The sequence below is a fragment of the Periplaneta americana genome, chromosome 12, assembly GCF_040183065.1.
Source record: "Periplaneta americana isolate PAMFEO1 chromosome 12, P.americana_PAMFEO1_priV1, whole genome shotgun sequence".
Lineage (NCBI taxonomy): Eukaryota > Metazoa > Arthropoda > Insecta > Blattodea > Blattidae > Periplaneta > Periplaneta americana.
Window position 1 is genome coordinate 173101866 of NC_091128.1, and position 20657 is coordinate 173122522.

General features: G+C 34.8%; 2 protein-coding genes across 2 annotated transcripts in view; one reads left to right on the plus strand and one right to left on the minus strand.

Moving 5' to 3' along the window:
• Positions 1-20657, minus strand: part of Ms (neuropeptide receptor myosuppressin) — a 99722-nt gene that overhangs the window by 12884 nt on the left and 66181 nt on the right. Inside the window, exon 2 of the mRNA XM_069842590.1 lies at positions 3163-3368. Within this exon, the coding sequence (XP_069698691.1) occupies positions 3163-3367 (205 nt within the window). The 5' untranslated portion in view covers position 3368. The remainder of the gene's footprint in view (positions 1-3162; positions 3369-20657) is intronic.
• The window catches only part of LOC138711203 (acyl-CoA synthetase short-chain family member 3, mitochondrial), a 330810-nt gene continuing 313405 nt past the window's right edge, over positions 3253-20657 (plus strand). The window contains exon 1 of the mRNA XM_069842584.1: positions 3253-3390. Coding sequence (XP_069698685.1) covers positions 3355-3390 — 36 coding nt within the window. The 5' untranslated portion in view covers positions 3253-3354. The remainder of the gene's footprint in view (positions 3391-20657) is intronic.

Sequence of the window (20657 nt, forward strand, 5' to 3'; positions counted from 1 at the left end):
TAAATCACGAAGTGATTTACGCATATCATATATGTTATTTTAATGTACCGAAGTACATATGATATTTCCATGCAGATATTCTGCGTCATCATACGATGAAAGAGTAATGGAACGGAGAAAAATTCTCTCCGGCGCCGGGATTTGGACCCGGGTTTTCAGCTCTACTTGCTGATGATTTATCCACTAAGCCACACCGGATACAACTCCGACGCCGGTTAGAATCGTCTCAGATTAAGCTCCAACTCTTGGGTTCCCTCTAGTGGCCGCCCTCTGCACTACATCATAGATGTCTATGAACGCAGGACCGAAGTCCACACATGTGCTGAGGTGCACTCGATATGAGTGACTAGTTGGCCGGGATCCGACGGAATAAGCGCCGTCTTAAATCACGAAGTGATTTACGCATATCATATATGTTATTTTAATGTACCGAAGTACATATGATATTTCCATGCAGATATTCTGCGTCATCATACGATGAAAGAGTAATGGAACGGAGAAAAATTCTCTCCGGCGCCGGGATTTGGACCCGGGTTTTCAGCTCTACTTGCTGATGATTTATCCACTAAGCCACACCGGATACAACTCCGACGCCGGTTAGAATCGTCTCAGATTAAGCTCCAACTCTTGGGTTCCCTCTAGTGGCCGCCCTCTGCACTACGTCATAGATGTCTATGAACGCAGGACCGAAGTCCACACATGTGCTGAGGTGCACTCGATATGAGTGACTAGTTGGCCGGGATCCGACGGAATAAGCGCCGTCTTAAATCACGAAGTGATTTACGCATATCATATATATTATTTTAATGTACCGAAGTACATATGATATTTCCATGCAGATATTCTGCGTCATCATACGATGAAAGAGTAATGGAACGGAGAAAAATTCTCTCCGGCGCCGTAGAGCTGAAAACCCGGGTTCAAATCCCGGCGCCGGAGAGAATTTTTCTCCGTTCCATTACTCTTTCATCGTTCGCGTTTTAAGCTCATGTTTGCTGTCATTAGATTTATTATTTCTCGACTTTCGGTTTCGAAATAATCATCATGATAACAAACATTCGTTAAGCTCAATTTTAAATGACTGGAAAACTATCAGCATTCGTTGTATTATAGAAGATATTATTATTATTATTATTATTATTATTATTATTATTATTATTATTATTATTATTATCATTATTATTATTGTTGTTGTTGTTGTTCTTGTTGTTGTTGTTTACTATTATTAGGAGTAATATATTTCAGAAGGTGTACCGTTGTATACTGGAATATTCTTAAATAAAAAATATTTCAGCCTAGAAATGTAAACTGCAATAGCATTTCCACGAACTTACTTACAATTTACTGATCTCTCTCGGACCCTCTTCTATAAAAGTACGGTTTTGTCCAAAAGTCTGAGGTAAATTTAATGGCTTACTTTTTTTTTTCTGCACTATCTTAAAAATTCAAGCGCTAGCTTATTACACAAGAAATGAGATCATTTTCTATCACCATGACAACGAGTTTGTTTATTTCTGATTGTTCTGTTGTAATTATATATTTTAAACGAATTAATGTAAGTAAAAGTGTGTTTTATTGATTTCTGTTTGTGAAAATAAATGGTATACCTGTGTAAACTCTTATCGGGCTTAATCCATGTTATTATGAATTTGGGAGCAGTTTTTCAGCAGCTTTTCGGCGGTTTCATGCCCCAAATGGTTTAAGAGCTGATCAACGCAATTTCAGTTCGTCATTTGAATACGCTTCAAAATTAAAAAAATCGAAACCTTGATTGTGTGATAAATATAAAAAATTGAAGTTATCCATTACTTTTGAGAAATTGTATACATTACAAAGTAGGATACAGGGGACCGATATAGGAAGTTTTCATTTTGAAATAGAATTGTAATACACTGAAGCGGTTTTCGAAGCATCTCCTCTAACAATTAAAATATTTTATGCTCGACCATGCCGAAATGTAGTAATTATACACCTGGTAGCAGTCCTTTAATGCATGTCATTAAAGTACACCTACTTATTAAAGTACAGGTGTTTTCAGCCAATGACAACTCAGCTTACAGGTGTTCAGCCAATGACAAGTCAGTTTTGTACCGTTATAAAACCGCAAGTATCGATTATTCTCGGACATGCAATCGAAAGAGAATTAGCGAAAAGTCACGGAGGCTGGAAATCCAATACTGTCGCAGAAGGTTATGTTCTGTTACTATAATAATTAGCGTTAATTGTAAATAATATTCAAATAAATTCAATTTGTCATCTCGTTTTTCAATGTCGAATTCAATAATCAAGGTTATACCAAGTTTAACGGGATTACACAAGGTCAATGACATTATTGTTCCTCGGAAAAAATCAATACTTTCGCGTCTGCGCACATCTCACAATTCACGACCTAGAACAAGGTCACTTCCGAACTTGTCAGATACAAATAAAATGTATACATCTGAATAATTTCAAGTTAGAAATATGGTCGAGCATAAAAAGTCGTATGAAACTCGCCTATAATGGTAATTAAGAAGCTCATATGAAAATTATGAAACTCGCTTGCGCTCGTTTCATAAACATCCATACTCGCTTCTTAATTCATTCATTCATTCATTCATTCATTCATTCATTCATTCATTCATTCATTTATTTTATTCCATAGATCTTACATGAGCAATGAAGCTTTAAGATGTGGAACATGTCAACATTTTACAATATTACAATTACAATTTTTACAAATTTTTATAGTTTTACAATTTAGTAATTTTCTACATTTTTACAATGTTGTACAATTTTTTTTACATTTTGGCGAGATGTAGTGAGATGAGATGAGGTCCGAGGATTCGCCAAAATATTACCCGGCATTTGCCTTTTCGGTGGGGGAAACCTCGGAAAAACCCAACCAGGTAATCAAATCAAAGGGGGTAATCAAATCAAAGGTGTTGATGCCAAGGACTCGCCATAGACCATCCAAATTACTATCATTATAGGCTCGTTGCATAATGTGCTATTAAAAAGCAGCTTAGGTTGTTATAATAAGAAAAGCTATTAGTATTATTATTATTATTATTATTATTGTTATTATTATTATTATTATTATTATTGTTATTATTATTATTATTGTTATTATTATTATTGTTATTACTATCATTATTACTGTTATTGTTATTACTATATTACCTTTATCGTCCAGGTAGGCTTCCATGGCGTTGGACAGCTCGTAGATGGTGGAGAGAGCTGCGCAGACCTTGCGCACGCGCAGAGGGACCTCCTCTTGGGGAAAGCTGGGGTTGCACTGCGGTGCCGGCACTGCGCCTGCGCGGCGGGGCGAGCACGCCAGCAGGAAGGCGAGGACGCAGACGAGGATGACACATGTGTGTTTCATTCTGCGCAGTCAAAATCAAGGCCGTAAGTATCTTGTACCCACTATTTTACTACGGGCTATAGAATGTCACATTTTTACTTCGTAATCTATTTGACTCAAATAGGCGGTCAAGTACGAAACTCCTACTGTTTACTGGGAGTACTGACTGGCAGGGCGGAATACTTTTTAACGTGAAACATTTATTCGTTTGACATCCGAGAAATCTTGTGACACTTTGTGTTAATATGGTGACGTTATTAATTTGAGAGAGGAACTAAATCTGAAATTGTTATTTTTCAGGAGAGAAATCTTTTTCAATGAATAATTTTCAGCTTTGTATATCGTATTCAGGTTGGTGATTAAAATGTGAGAGAGGCAAAACAAACATGCTTCAGTCTAATTTACATATTTATCTTTTAAACATTTTAGGCTTGTTCCTTTCTCTATTACAGACCTAAACATTTGGGAGATGTTAAGAAATATATCGTATTATTCATATCAAATGACGCTATTTATTGTCAATAGTCATGTCACGTGGTATTTGAAGCATTTCAATGCCTATTCATCGTTTACAGCTTGTACAACTAATCAAATAGGCCTAGTAAAAGTATAAAATTGCGTTTAAACGATAACTATTTAATGGGGAAAATTGGGATAACACTTATTTAAATGCTAGCAATTGAATTAACGTAGTGAACAAATTTTAAGAATTCACTTTTTACTTTAAATTAAATGTTCCAGAATTTGAAAATTTTACACACATTATTTCATAACTCCACAACCATTAGATATAGAATTCTGAAATTTTGTACACTGATTTAACATGAATTTATACAAAATGTAGGCTACAATAATGCCCAATTATTTGAAAATAGAAAAATTAGGTCACAAAACATTATCTAAATTTTAATATATTTTATATTTCACAAATAAAAAATGAATTGTATTAAAATAAACAAATCTACATGTCTGAGAGTAGTCTACTTTTCAGAAATAAGTGTTTATTACATGCAGGAAAAATATTAAAGATGTCAGAGAGACCATAACAATGTTATGGCTACCAAATAATGTAACTGCAGAATTTTTTTTTCTTCATATTTTGATAAAACTGGATTTAAAAATGTTATTAGTAATCTTCTTTTATACTTTTATCAGGTATTTAAATTCTAATAAGTCTTTTTGTGGTACCTCGTAATTTTTGTCCAATTGTGAGTTCATTTTCTTACACAATTTTAGAAAATTAGGGCCTTCATTTTCTGATAATATTTGAAGGATACACGGGAATAACGATCAAGGTCCATTTTAGAAAGTTTCGAGAAAAACTAATTTTAAATTTTAAGCACTTAATACTTTGTTATGTGTGTATTTAATAGAAATTGACGTAGTGGAATGTCAAGAACGATTATTTCTTATTACTAGCTAGACCACATGATAGTACTTCCTTTCCACTATAAGATAGCATTATTAACTCAATTTCGATTTTTGATGGACCTTGATCGTTTTTCTCGTGTACCCTTCATTTGTGGTCGTTCACGAACATATATCCTTAAATAGTTTTGATGCCGCGAAATTGAAAGGACATTTTCATTGTATAAAATCTTCTTTACTGATAGACGTAGGAGTTTCACACAAGAAAACCTCAGGACAACTTTCCTTATCTACTGTAACAGCCACGAATAAGTTAAGATTACCCACAAAACAAATAGTTTATTTGATTTTTATTTGTTTTTGCATATTATGGTGTATATTTTATACATTTTTCTTGCATATTTTCATGCATATTTTGATTGGATATTCAAATCCGGGCATTACTAATGAATCTCAGGGCCTTAAATATTACATCACCATCAGAGAACCCCACTGCCTCCAAGATTTCGCCCCAGTTTATTTTGTAGACGATAGATATGATAAGGGAAAGATGAAGAGTGTTGCTGGAATTATAGAGGGAATCTGGGGTATCCTGAGAAAAACAATCTGAAAGACTTCGCCCACAATAATTTCCATCATTATCGAGCCCGGGATCGAACTACAGACTACTACTGTGCCTCTGCCGTCTTCGCTAACTTATATTGGAAATTTCATTAAGAAACTCGTGTTGTGTAAGTACATCAATTATAATATTTTTACTTTGTGTTGTTCTTGACTGAAACGATAAATTAAACATGCTAATACATTATTAGGTCTACCCTCACGTGTAAGTCTCCATAAGTAGCGATTTTGAGTTCCGATTGATTCACGCCGGCCTCTACGTAAACTACCAACACAAACAGCTGCATTCCGTAATGTGTGATAAAATTAATCTGTTATAATCCTTGCGTTTGAGGCAGAGAGCCTTGCTGATAAGAAGGGAGCAGTCCAGTCGACTGCCCGCTCTCCATGATTGAGGTTCCTTCCTTGGCATGTGAGATTTTCGGTGGGAAAAGCGGCTGAAAAATCGAAAAATCGAAGGAGAATTGGGAGGAAAATTTAAAAGGTACGCAAAACGCGTCCTTGCAAGTGGGTTGGGGGCTGTACAAAACTAAATATGTGAGCTCCAAGCCTGTTGGCCACTAGTCTCACTCCGGGTTACGCTGCTCCCCTGAAGGAGCTCTAGAAAATTTTGAAGGGGAAGCCGAAATTGGACATAACCTCTTAGGTACCACATACGCGAGGGGGGCTGAGATTGATCAAGTGATCACGGAACGGGGCGAGGAGGAGTTGGCTGGTGTTTGCCGTTAGGATGGCAAGACGCCGTCATCTGTTGTTCGATGACAAAGCATGTGAAGGCCGTCGGAAGAAGCGCCGTGAAATCTGCAATTTGAGAGGTCCCTGTCCTTTCAATTTGCGACTAATTGAGTGACCTCGTATATATATTTAATAGACTATTTATATTATCTGAACTAGGGCAAACATCGTTTATAATAAGGGTGGAATATGTATGGGGAAGGGCATATAGGTCCGTGGCCCATTTCTTATAGGGCTCATCCTGACATTTGTCTTACGCCTGAGGAAAACCACGGAATACCTTAGGCGAGATGAGTTGTCTCATGTATAAGAGGCTAGCCAATTAGGCTATTTAGGCTGCGGCTGCATACTTCCACAGTATTTATTGCACTATTGTCCCATTCTCATCATATCAACATGCCAACGATTCTACAGGGACATCATTTTATTTTTACTAACATTTCTAATATTAACCTGGCTATACCTTTGGATTAACGATTGAGAACCGGAAACACAGTTTGTTAACTCCTTTCCACGACTGGAGTTCGATGATACTGGCGTAAAATACAAACAAATCACTTTACTAGGTATAGGAGGGAAGAAAAGTAGTTCATCCATTTACGTAAACTAGGAAATATCGTAATTTTGAATTTGATCATTTTCATTAGGTTTTTGTTTAATCAAAATACAGTACAGTATTAGCAATAAGTGTTTTTACTCACGAACTGAGTTATCCATGCGAACGTATTCATTATGCAGTGTATATTATACTGTCTACAGCACATTAGCATACAATATAGAGAATGAAGCTAAATTGAAAAATAATCATAATATGAATATTTAAACACAATTTTGAAAATGGTGGCCGTTCATTTAGATACAGGCTTCAGTTCTTTTGTGCATATTATCGCACTATAGACTATTGCATCTAATTCCAATTGCCAGTTTCGTCCTTCGTACTAGTAACTCGTGTTGAAATAATTCTATAGACCTACCTATTATTTAAAAGAGTGCCTTACATACTGTAAATTCAATCTTCACTTCTGCACGACCCTCACAGATAACATTACTCAGACATGGTATCTACTGTCCGTCCAAGTGGTTATGTCGTAGGATCGTAGAAAGGGGGGAAATTACGTGATAGTTAATTACTTTTATTTAAGTTATTTTAAACAGTTGCGGGTGAGGGAAATCGGGATGAGACGTAGGCAAACGGACGACAGTACCTGTGCGAAAATATAATTCAATATTGAAAGCTCTTTCGTCACTGGAAAACGCGAACATATTTCTGGAACGTACTATACTCACTAACTCAATACTGTTTGTGTTTACTACGACCTTAAGGCGACTTTGATTGTATACGCTTGGTTCTATGAGAATAGTTGGAAGTTCACTAGTAGAGGGGGTGGGAGTGAAGTACATTAAAAAAGTCAGGTACAATAAAAATTGAAGTAAAAATAAAATGTTGTCCCTGTATAACGCTTCCTCAAAAGTTCCTCTTTTTTTTTTATAACGTCAAACTTTCATAACCTTGACATTCGAGAAATCTTATCACACTTCCTACAAATACGGTCACGTCATTAATTACACTAGGCTTTGAATGGCTGAAAGTATTATGTATTTAATATAAAGTAGTTCCAAATCCACCTAGCCGTGATAAAACATAAAGTGAAAACAAGTGAATGTGACATCATAATGAAGTCATTATTTTTATTTTTATTTTATTTTATTGTCACGTTTATTTACACACGCTTTAAGGGGTTAGGTACAGCTTACAATAGTAAAATTTTTGGAAATCTTCAACATTTTTTTCCTCCATTACTGTATCTTGTACGATAATGAAAATTGGTATGTGTAAAACACTGCCCTTCTGCTATATGAAAAAAATATTTTTACGATTAAAAAAAAAAACTTTTTTTTTTTCAAAATTAATAACAGTGGTATGAATAATTTCGAGGGAAAAATTGTTCCGGAGCCGGGTATCGAACCCGGGACCTTTGGTTTAACGTACCAACGCTCTACCACTGAGCTACTCGGGAACTCTAACCGACACCGATCCAATTTTTCCCTCTATATCCACAGACCTCAAAGTGGGCTGACAACCGTCAAGCAACCAACTTCGAGTGCACACTAACTCCGTGTGACTTAAATTGTGGTTTTCTGTTAACGAACAGTGACGTGTATTATGCAAATCAAGATTTCAGGTATAACTCCCTGTAAAGTTGATTTGAATAATTTCGAAGGAAAAATTGTTCCGGAGCCGGGTATCGAACCCGGGACCTTTGGTTTAACGTACCAACGCTCTACCACTGAGCTACTCGGGAACTCTAACCGACACCGATCCAATTTTTCCCCTCTATATCCACAGACCTCAAAGTGGGCTGACAACCGTCAAGCAACCAACTTCGAGTGCACACTAACTCCGTGTGACTTAAATTGTGGTTTTCTGTTAACGAACAGTGACGTGTATTATACCTGAAATCTTGATTTGAATAACAGTGGTAGTTCACTGTGCAGTGATGAAGAGTTTCCCTCATAACTCATAAACATTTTCATGTTCTCTCTCTTTTATTTTATTGCTGAAACTCATGTTTACAATATCATGCTCTTTGAAATAATAAATATATTTTTTTTTATTTTGTGTTAGAAGTAAATATTGATATTTGACCATTTTTTAAATGAATTAATTTCTTTATCAGACAATCTATCAAAGGCAGAGAAGTGATCTTGCATTATATTGTAGATATGAGATGCATAAATACACATAACAAAATTTCATCCATCACAAAATGTTGGATAGGTTTTGAGTTATGTGGGAAACGCTTCATCACTGCACAGTGAACTTAATTTTAGAAAAAAAAAAATGTTTCTTAAATCGTATATATATCATATAGCAGAAGGATAGTGTTTTACACATATTAATTTTCATTATTTTACAAGACACAGTATTGGAGGGAAAAAATGTTTAATATTTCCAAAATTTTACTGCTGTAAGCTGTATCTAACCCTTTAACATCTGTGGTCATATCGCGTGTTAGGATTTCGGGTATCACTTGACCGTTATTATTATTGTTGAGTTCCTATTTCTGTTATGCATTATAGATTACTTGTGTTCATGTAACTGATTATAGATTTTGATTAATGTCTATGATATTGGTGATTGAGGCGCTGATGAATTATGGTATGTAAATTTACAATCCGACATTTGCCTTTGTGACTGAGAAAAACCATGAAAAACCCCAGTAACATTGGACGGCCACGGGTTTTGAACCCGGCACCTCCCGAACGCGAGTTCCAAACGCTACCGTCCGAGCCAAATCACTCGGTAGTCATTATTTTTTATTACGAAAGGTAACAGAATAACTGAGATTCTTTATTGCATCCGATATTGTGCGCTGATGTACCGCGTTAAGTATCGATAGTTACAACTAGGCCTGATCGATTACTACACTATATTTTGATCAAAGAGTGCAGCTACAGCAATATTATTCTATTTATTCTGAGCTCTTTGATTTGTTATGTGGTTACAAGGCAACCATCGTCATAAAATGACAATCGATACGAACAGCTGTTAGAAAGGCGGCCATTTTTTCTCTGTATACAACGCTTAAACAGGGGGTTTCGTGTAAAAGCAATTCCCATGTATATTTACACACTGCTTATATATCCACCGCTTATCCACGGTTTATTAGTAACGTTTTCTGTCCCAGCTCTGCATAAGTCTCGTATAAAAATTGTACATGGTTTATTAGTAAGACTAAAAGTGTTATAAAAATCTATAACAAAGATATATTCTAGGGGTAAATTAGGTGCAAAATAACCCTCTTTCCCCTAGTGGTGTGAATCAGGTGCAGCCTGAAGGTGGACTCGGATAAATTCACTCTACAGGAAATAGTTCATTTTTTGTGTCTAAGACTGTACGTACACACATTTATTTGCATTTATTTAATTATATTTATACTAGTGGCTTGTGCAGCAAATGCTGCAAACTAAGTTCATTAGACGTTCAAATAAACATTTTTCAGATTTATTTTCAATGAAGAATACCAGACATTCTGAAAGTTATTTGCTTCCATAACAATGAAAGATACACTCTCTCGAGCTATTGCTGAAGAGAACCACGCATATGAATATCTACACCACACCGCCATTAAATATATGAAAAAGACCCAACCCCACTTGATTAATAATTATAAAAATATTTGATGTTTAATAATATTATTATCTTACGTAAGTTTTATAGTTTTCAGTAACCCATGTACTATATAGCCACCACTCAGTAAAATATAGAAATCAAAATCTTATTTAAGTTATTCTCTACATCTAGACCTACATATAACCCCAAAACGTTTCACTTTCATATCATCAATATAGCATTAATATGTATAATTAATGAAAAATAGCCACATCATGGCATTAACTACAATAATATTTCATTTCTAATGGTAATAATGTCATCAAACCACCTCAAGTTTTGTAGTTTTTAATATCCAATACACAGCTGTACCCAGAAAATTACACACCATAGAATCGAACCTGTAAATTATTTTTAGTAAGTTAAGTTTTTAATAACCAATTTAATTTGAGCTCTAAATATGTCAGCATTCTTGCAGATCATGGCCTTCGTGTAAAATTGTTTACTGTAGTTTGTGTTTTGTTTTATTCTGAAATGCAACACGGCCGACTTGATGCTCGCTTCCCTTCTCCTTTACCGGCCTTGACAATTCATTTTGTTCCCTGTGTTAAAGCGAAGGGAATATCAAGTCGGCCGTGAATGCAATTAGCTATTTCTCAAAACTGACGACAGATGGATTTTGGAAAATAGGAAAATTATGTTAAAAAATTGAAATTTCACTGAAAACTACTACTTTTCCGAAAAACTTTGGGTTCCAAGCTTCAAAGTGAGGGGCCATTTATTAAAATCCGTTCAGCCGTTTTCCCGTAATTTCCATTACCAGTTCAAATTATATATATATAGACTAGTGGCTTGTGCAGCAAATGCTGCTGCAAACTAACTTCGTTAGACGTTAAAATGAAAATGTTTCAGATTTATTTTCAATGAAGAATACTTGTCTCTTTGATAGTTATTTGCTTCCATAATAATGAAACATACTAAATATAATTTGTGTATGCAGTTACATCCTTATTGAAACTTACTGGAGATCAGTAACAACAAATGGATATAAATAAATCAATCACCCGTTGCCTAGCAACTCGTGAACAAATGAGTAGCACAGTTATAGAAAAGAATAAGTTCTGAAAGTCGAACTAAGGAACATTTTTATCCATATCATTGAGTAAATTTTGTGTAGTTTGAATGTGTCGTCAAATAAAATAAAATTTCAGTTTCACAATTCGTTCTTCATCACCGTACAATGCGTACCGCAGTTTTGAAGGTATCGTGAAATGAAACGATTTCTTCCATCGTTGTTATCGGCTATGGACGCGTTCCCTAATTGATTACACTCAGTTAATTAACCCGACCAATCGCTGCACACCACTTGAGGACCGAGTTGTTGTCCCTCATTGTAGCCTACGTTTGTTATAAAATACTGCATTTCAGCGTTGCCACAAATTAATAACTTTGTACTAAAAGAAACCATTCCGAGAATTTAAAATAACCAGTCATTTTAACGTTAGCTATACATATTCATTGTGTATGAAATGTTGAAAGTTGTATGCTTTTAATACACTTCCCTTAAAACATATTTTTTTTCGCACGATCGTGTTTTTATTGTACTTACCACTATTGTTGACAGGCCTTGTAATAGTTAAGGCTGGTTCACAATAAACCGGAAACGGAAACGACAGCGAAAACGAGAACGGAAATATTGAAAAAAATAAAAGTATTTAAATGTGAGCATTCACAATTAACTACTGTGAATGCTCACATTTAAATACATTTATTTTATCAATATATTCGTTCTCGTTTTCGTTGTGATTTCCGTTTCCGGTTTATTGTGAATCTTCCTTTATTTATGCAACAAGTTGCGAAATGATGGCGTTTTAAGCACGAGAAGCGAAAGTTATCGCCGAGTGCTTAAAGCACTAGTTTCGCACGTGTTTCATACCAGATTTTTTTATCCATTAATATTGCAAAAGAAGAATTTCAGTTGACACATTGCAAAACTTTGTTTGACTTTATTGTCCTATAGTAAGATTCCATAGCAACGTGTTATGAAGTAGCTATTTTATATCACAGTTTTCTATTTGACTGCCTCCGTGGTCTGTTGGTCAGCTTCCAGATCAGGAGGTCCCGGGTTCGATTCCCGGGCTCGGCTCTCAGTGAATTCTTCTTGAAGAAGAAGAATTCCCTGGGTGTCTAGAGTCTGGAAATTTGTATGAATGTGAGTGTGCCGGGTTGATATAAACCAATCATCACAAATATAAAAATACATCAGGACTGTCGCTGGGCAGTAACCTGAACACACGTTTCAGCGTCACATTGTTGACAAGTAACTCCTCTGTTAGCACAACCATAAAGCATCTAATAGATGCTATAGAGTTACCAACAACTTTTCTATTTACCACAGTAAAACATGATCTCTGCGTACGCAATCCTGTTTCCTTGGAAACGACTTTCTATACAATCAGTCTTTGATCGACTCAAATGAACTACAAATTATAATTTATGTTATGAATGTAATACTCTTTCCTCTTTAACATCAAAAGTTTGCCATTGCGAGGGAACGAATCAACAATTTTATTCTCTTTAAAATATATATACATTTGGGATTCTCGAGCGATTATCTAAAAGTTATTTAATCTACTAGTTACAAAAGTGAGGCTTTAGTAACTCGCTGGTCTTAAAACACTCCCTCCGGTCGTGTTTTAATTTGACCCTCTCACTACTAAAGCCTATTATACTCTGGTATCACTATCTATCTTGAGTTAAAATTGAGTTAAAATCACTTTTAGTACATAATTATATAAACACTATTTTTACATAATATTTACTTCAGATTTAAAAAAAAATGTTGTGAAAGAAATTGAAATAAACTAGAACTGAGGAATTTAATTCACCGTTGTTAAATTATTGTAGACCTGTCATCGTCTGTCAACTCTTTGAAAAGTTGAAAGTCGTTTACTTTCACGTGCTACCACACAACAACAATACCTTTTTAATATGATCATGTACTGTTACAAGTAAAAGTCTACTTTTAACATTAACTTTCTAAAAATAGTTTTCATAACTTCATCTCCAATCTATTTCGTTTCATTTGCGTTCCCTAATTTTCATTCTTATAATATTTTATTTATATCAAAGTCGGAGGGAAGCATTGTGAACAAATGAAAGCATTGCCGAACTCTCTTATCGGTGTGTACATAAGCCGAGTACTTTTCTTTCGAGTATTTAATACATACTATCGTTTTTGTGTAGGATATTCATTGACGAAATTAAATTGGTCGGCACTCCTCTACTGACTCGTTTTGTGTGGGAATTCAATATCAAAATTGTGAAGAATGCTTTTTATTATGATTGAAATTTAAGCTCTTACTCCTCAGGCCCAGTTTAATGCGTGGCTGATACTGTTTTGCTTCCTCATTGTATATTGTGGCGATAATAAAAAAATCGATTTCGATATGTTCACGGAGATACACGTTTTTAACATGTCTGATGTGGAAATATGCTGATTGTCTATCCATGTAGACCTATTTGTGTAAAAAAAATTCTCCTTACCTATTTAACTCTGTTGTTGTGTAGCTATATAGTGAGGGCTTTTGTATTCTGAACCGTGCAAAAACTCAAAAAGGCTTTATCAAAAAATATATTTTGTTCTGTTATTAAGAGAAAGATTCTGAGGAGACTTAATACCTATAAAATTTAAAGAAGGATACATAAAGGAATTTGATTTATTTAAGAATGGACGAAATGTAGCAGTGTGGAATTAATAGGCCCCTAACAGAACACGTAATGCTTGCGTTTTTCAATCAAAAAGAATATTTGTTTATATGGTGTGTTAAGCTGTGGCTATGAAATTGTTTATATATTATTTCTGTTTCTGTAAGTAAAGCTAAATAAGATTATCTGTTAGCATTGTAGTAGACTAGGAGGCATTGCCTACAACTTGTATGTTCATAGTTGGCGATGTGTTGATATTGAGACGTGATAGTTTTTTATAATATTTCGTCATAACTGTTATGTTACTATGGCAACTTTGCGGTATTCATACGGAAAAGTGAATCGTAACAATGTTTTTGCCTTACGCGTACAAGTATGAAGAACTTTCTAACCAATAATATGTTATGAAAAATAGCAGTTTCCATGTAGGTGTGCCCAAGATAATATTTTCATATTTTTAAAATATCAATTACATATTTAAAATATAAATTTTGGAGAAGATGAGCACAAAGTACTCCCGTTTGTATTGCTAGAGTTAATGGATTTTATACATATTCAATATCTAGGAATTAATTTGTCTGAGAATGATGCATATGATTTAAATATAAAAATTGAATGGTTTATATTTGAGATGAAAAATACAAAATGGCAGATGATTTTCTCCGTGTAGAAGAAAGTGACAAATGAGATAGTAAAGTTGCATCCCACGAAAAAAAAAGTTCCCCAAAAGTAATTAATTTATTATTCTGTTCTACGTATATAATTATTTAATAACTAGGTCAATTTCTTACCTAAACAACATTCCTGTTTTAATTGAAAATATTATGGTATTTTTGCCTTAGTTAATGACTGGTTTCGGCTTGATATCCGCTATCTTCAGATTTCTAGTGACGTCATGTGCTTTTTTACGATTCCTTGTTTTTGATGCCATGGTAGGGGTGCGTTTATGACCAGCAATATTATGTAAAATCTGTATGTCTGTGTATTTCGTATTGTTCTAGTGAGTTCAGTTTACAGTTTTTCGGCTCAATATAGGCCTACAGGATATGTGTGTTTCTGTGTTGCTGTAGTTGTGATTTTATGTAACTTTGGTATTAGCCATCTTAATTTTTTTTCTTGAAAAGTACTGAACCAAATTCTATGAAATTTTGGACATACCTCTATTCTTGCGTGTGAAATAAACCCTAAAATTTGTATGAAAGTTCATGCAGTAGGAAAAAAATATTTTCTTAGATGTTCAGTGCCTCTGAAGTTCTTTTTATCCAGACCTCGTAATTGCATTTTTATATTTTATTTGGCAAGAAAATGAAGCACAAGTAATATAATTCCAACGTGATAAAGGAATTCAGGTTTGCGAATCGCATAAAATGTAGCCTATAAAGAGAAAGCATGTGTTATCTACATAACACTATTTTTTTAGAATGTTACTCAAGAACGGGCCTGACTCGATGTTCGATAAATCCTGTGACATTTATAATGGAGAAATCTGCTCAGTGTAGGTTTTTCTAGAGTATTCCTTCCACAATGGTAACATTGTCACCTCCCGCCTACACGATTCAATCGAAAACTGCTACCGCTTCCATTCAGACAGAAACGAGCTTTACTCCGGTGGACTCAAGGATTATTTTGTTCATTTCACCCAATTCAGCAACAACAACAAAGGAAAATTCCCTCTGTTTACGGTCTCTGAAATGCGGAAAAAAAAAGTTGTGGGCTCACACAGGTTAAGCAATCCAGAAACAGAATTGTGTCGACTCGTGTATACGGACTCGACACGGCGCTCCATTAGAAACCTTACTGTCGAATAGACTGGGAAGTCCTGCAAATGTGCGCCCGTTACTGTCCTGCCAAACAAGCCGCCTCAGGTAGAGAGGCGTTTAGAAATCTACAAAATATTTTTGTCGATGCAAAAGGATCTGTTTCATCCAAATTCTATGCCAATTTATAGTCCCTTCTTTAGCTCGATGCGGGCTTATAACAAAGCGAGATTGGGTTCGATTCCCGGAGCTGAGTGGGGTAGTAATTGCGGTGAACAAGACTGGAGGTTGATGGGTTTCTCCGGGGTTATCCCACATCCTTCAATATTACTTACATCATTCGATTATGTCACCTTACTTTCCTCTCCATTGCATATCGTGCAAAATGCGATACAAGCGTGGTAAGTGCATTGTAACAGAATCGAGGAAAAGTTACAGAAGACGAAACGAAGTCGAGTCTTCTCTATTTCTGAGATTCTGTTACGCACTTAACACATGTATTGCATACTTTTTTTTGGGCGATCTTAATAAAAAAAATAAATTATTATTAATTTTTAATTTAAATAAATATTTTTTTAACGTTAACATGTTCATGTGCGATCTCCGTTTGTTATTTATCGATAGGTGTCATTCATTTGTTATTATTCATATTTGTCGATAGGTGTCATTCATTTGTTATTATTCATATTTGTCGAGAGGTGTCATTCATTTGTTATTATTCATATTTGTCGATAGGTGTCATTCATTTGTTATTATTCATATTTGTCGATAGGTGTCATTCATTTGTTACTATTCATATTTGTCGAGAGGTGTCATTCATTTGTTATTATTCATATTTATCGATAGGTGTCATTCATTTGTTATTATTCATATTTGTCGATAGGTGTCATTCATTTGTTATTATTCATATTTGTCGATAGGTGTTATTCATTTGTTATTATTCATATTTGTCGATAGGTGTCATTCATTTGTTATTATTCATATTTGTCGATAGGCATTATTCATTTGTTATTATTCATATTTGTCGATAGGTGTCATTCATTTGTTATTATTAATATTTGTCGATAGGTGTTATTCATTTGTTATTATTCATATTTGTCGATAGGTGTTATTCATTTGTTATTATTCATATTTGTCGATAGGTGTTATTAATTTGTTATTATTCATATTTGTCGATAGGTGTCATTCATTTGTTATTATTCATATTTTTCGATAGGTGTCATTCATTTGTTAATATTCATATTTGTCGATAGGAATTATTCATTTGTTATTATTCATATTTGTCGATAGGTGTCATTCATTTGTTATTATTCATATTTGTCGATAGTGTTATTCATTTGTTATTATTCATATTTGTCGATAGGTGTTATTAATTTGTTATTATTCATATTTGTCGATAGGTGTCATTCATTTGTTATTATTCATATTTTTCGATAGGTGTCATTCATTTGTTAATATTCATATTTGTCGATAGGAATTATTCATTTGTTATAATTCGGTGGCGATTGTGAAAATGTTGTAATAAAATAAATTATAGAAAGTTTAGTTTTGTCTTCAAAGAAGTAGGTAGGTGACACATTAATCATACTTACTTACTTACTGGCTTTTAAGGGTTCATTGCCGCCCTCACATAAGCCCGCCATTGGTCCCTATCCTGAGCAAGATTAATCTATCTCTATCATCATATCCCACCTCCCTCAAATCCATTTTAATATTATCTACCCATTTACGTTTCGGCCTCCCCAAAGGTCTTTTTCCCTCCGGCTTCCCAACTAACACTCTATATGCATTTCTGCATTCGCCCGTACGTGCTACATGCCCTGCCCATCTCAAACGTCTGGATTTAATGTTCCTAATTATGTCAGGTGAAGAATACAGTGCGTGTAGTTCTGTGTTGTGTAACTTTCTCCATTCTCCTGTAGCTTCATCCCTCTTAGCCCCAAATATTCTCCTAAGAACCTTATTCTCAAACACTCTTAACCTATTTTCCTCTCTCAAAGTGAGAGTCCAAGTTTCACAACCATAAAGAACAACCGGTAATGTAACTGTTTTATAAATTCTAACTTTCAGATTTTTTGACAGTAGACTAGATGATAAAAGCTTCTCAACCGAATAATAACAGTCATTTCCCATATTTATTCTGTGTTTAATTTCCTCCCGGGTATCATTTATGTTTGTTACTGTTGCTCCCAGGTATTTTAATTTTTCCACCTCTTCGAGAGATAAATTAAGGTTTAACATTACGATAACAAAATAGTAGTAGTTTTTTTTTTAGGATATCCACATTGTTATTACGAAACATGTGAAGCTCCTAGTTTGTGTAGGCAGTTGTAGGGGACTCTGGTGCGTCGCTTTCTCTGTGGAAATAATTTAAAACCCTTCTCTTGTTTTCGCTGGCCCAACGAGTTTCATTCCATTACTTGAGTTGCGGTGTATATTCCAAACATTTTTCACGTACTGCACGTCAACCAACGTTTTTATTTGACATTCGATTTTTTCATAGCCCAGTACCTCCACAATCTGTACTGTTGACGGTACAAGCGATTTGTTTACGATTCCTGTTCAAAACTTTACGGACCAGGCTTGTTGATTACTTATATCATATACAAATTCACCACTGGGTTGGAAGTACCTGTTGAATTTCAACCATTCGGAGCCATTTTCCACTCCAATATTGTTGATTTCATATTGTCATATTCGTCTTGACTTTGATGATTTTCAATTGTTTCTAGAAATAAAAATTATTAATAACTTAAAAAATAACCAATTTCCTCATTATCAAGTAAGACCCATACACAATGAAATTATTTTTATGCAATCGTAGCATTAAAACACGCTTTTTTATGGCTATAAATCTTCTACAATGGGCCTAATTCCTAGCACTGGTGCCAGAAAAGGTTGCTTAGCAACTAGTATTCCATGACGTCATCACCGCCTTCACAACACAATTTTATGCAAACCTTTAAAACCTTTGCCCATGTCCGCGGCACCATACAGTAAGATCTATAATAGCAACAGCCTTAAGTAACAAAGGTTATTCAGTATATGAAGAAGTACACGGCATATCCAGTGAGGGCAGTAATCCAAGAATCGACATAGTATTGCATTAAAAACCTCTCTCTCTTGAAGGTTACATCATAGACTCTACTGTGAGATTCGAATCGCACGAACACCAGCCAGAAGAAGTACACGAGGAAAAAAGGAATACAATATGAACCTTCCATCAGTTTTTACAAGGACAAATACCATCTGGAATCCATCGTCATTACGGGACTAATGATAGGAGCCCGTGGGACCATACCCCGGTTCCTAATCGACTTCTGTAAATCTTTTGGCCTGCATAAAAATATTTTGTGCGAGATCGTGCGTATTTGCTTGTTTTCCGCACAGAACCAAAACGCGGTAAGTGTGAAATACCACATTCAGTATTCCCAACGTAACAGACATAACAATTTCCCTTTTCTTACCGCTTAAGCGCGACATTCATTTTACTGCTTTAGGCTTTTAATATATTATTTTTAGAGACGTTCAACATAGTAATAATTATAAATCGGAAACTTACCACTGCAATTTCACCTAAATTGCAATGTTAATTATTGTTTTTAAATATTTGCAAAAATTAAGTAAAGTCTACTACTCCACGAAACTTATTGCATTCCTGATACAAGTAACATTAAGGGAGCCGTGAAAAAATCAACAAGATTCCAGATGCCGATGCTATTACTGCAATATGTTATATAAATAATATTGTTAAAATATTAAAATGAAAAATAAATAATTACATAACCTTACCGTTTGTTTGAAGTTCGTATTTATAGACTGGGGGAAAAAAAGACAGGCGTATATCACGGCCTGCTGGAGTATAGTAAACACAGAAAACATTTTATAGCAACAATGTAGAAGAAAGATATTCCGGTTTTGCGAAGTTGCCGTCATTAAACAGAAACCAAGATGGAGATTTCGTTGCAACTAATTAGAAATTCGTCTTTCAGGTATGTAATAAACGATCTTCGCACAAAATAATGTACGATACACGAGCGCTATGTTTGTTTTCATGTTCTCGGAAATTAAAGAACCTCAACTACGTTTCGCTTTTTCAATCTTTTCCTCGAACATGAAAACGTCAACATACCGCTCTTGTAACGTATATTACTATTAAGAGATCTAATAATTGCAGCACTCAAGGCTCAATAGCTATTTTCAGGTATCATACATATGGATGTCCACACCTGTGGAGTAACGGTCAGCGCGTCTGGCCGCGAAACCAGGTGGCCCGAGTTCGAATCCCGGTCGGGGCAAGTTACCTGGTTGAGGTTTTTTCCGGGGTTTTCCCTCAACCCAATACGACCAAATGCTGGGTAACTTTCGGTGCTGGACCCCGGACTCATTTCACGGGCATTATCGCCTTCATTCCATTCAGATGCTAAATAACCTAGATGTTGATACAGCGTCGTAAAATAACCCAATAAAATAAAAAAATACACATGGACCATGACTAATTCGCAACTTCTCGATGTTACTTCGTTTAATAACATATGTTTCAATATAATTCAAATTGTTTTTTTCACTCTAACAACAATGTATCATTAGCCTCAAGGCATTTACTCTATTGTATCATGGTACTCTTTGTCGATGGCAACCTGTTGTGGTTACAAGAAGAAATTAAATGAAAAATGTCTTAGAAACAGTTACTTAGCAACCATGCAATATATTACGTCATATCCAATACTCATGTCTCGTAACATTATATTTTGTAAAGTGAAAGATCTGCCCTTCGGCAGAACACTGTGAATGAATGAATGAATGAATGAATGAATGAATGAATGAATGAATGAATGAATATATAGCTATTTTAATAAATTATAACGATAAATATCATACTCACTATAATAACCATATTTTTTACAATTTTACAATTTACAATTTATTTACAATTTACATTTGAATTTACATTTGATAGATACCCGAAATAAGCATATGCTCGTGCTCGGGTACAGCCCAGTAGTCT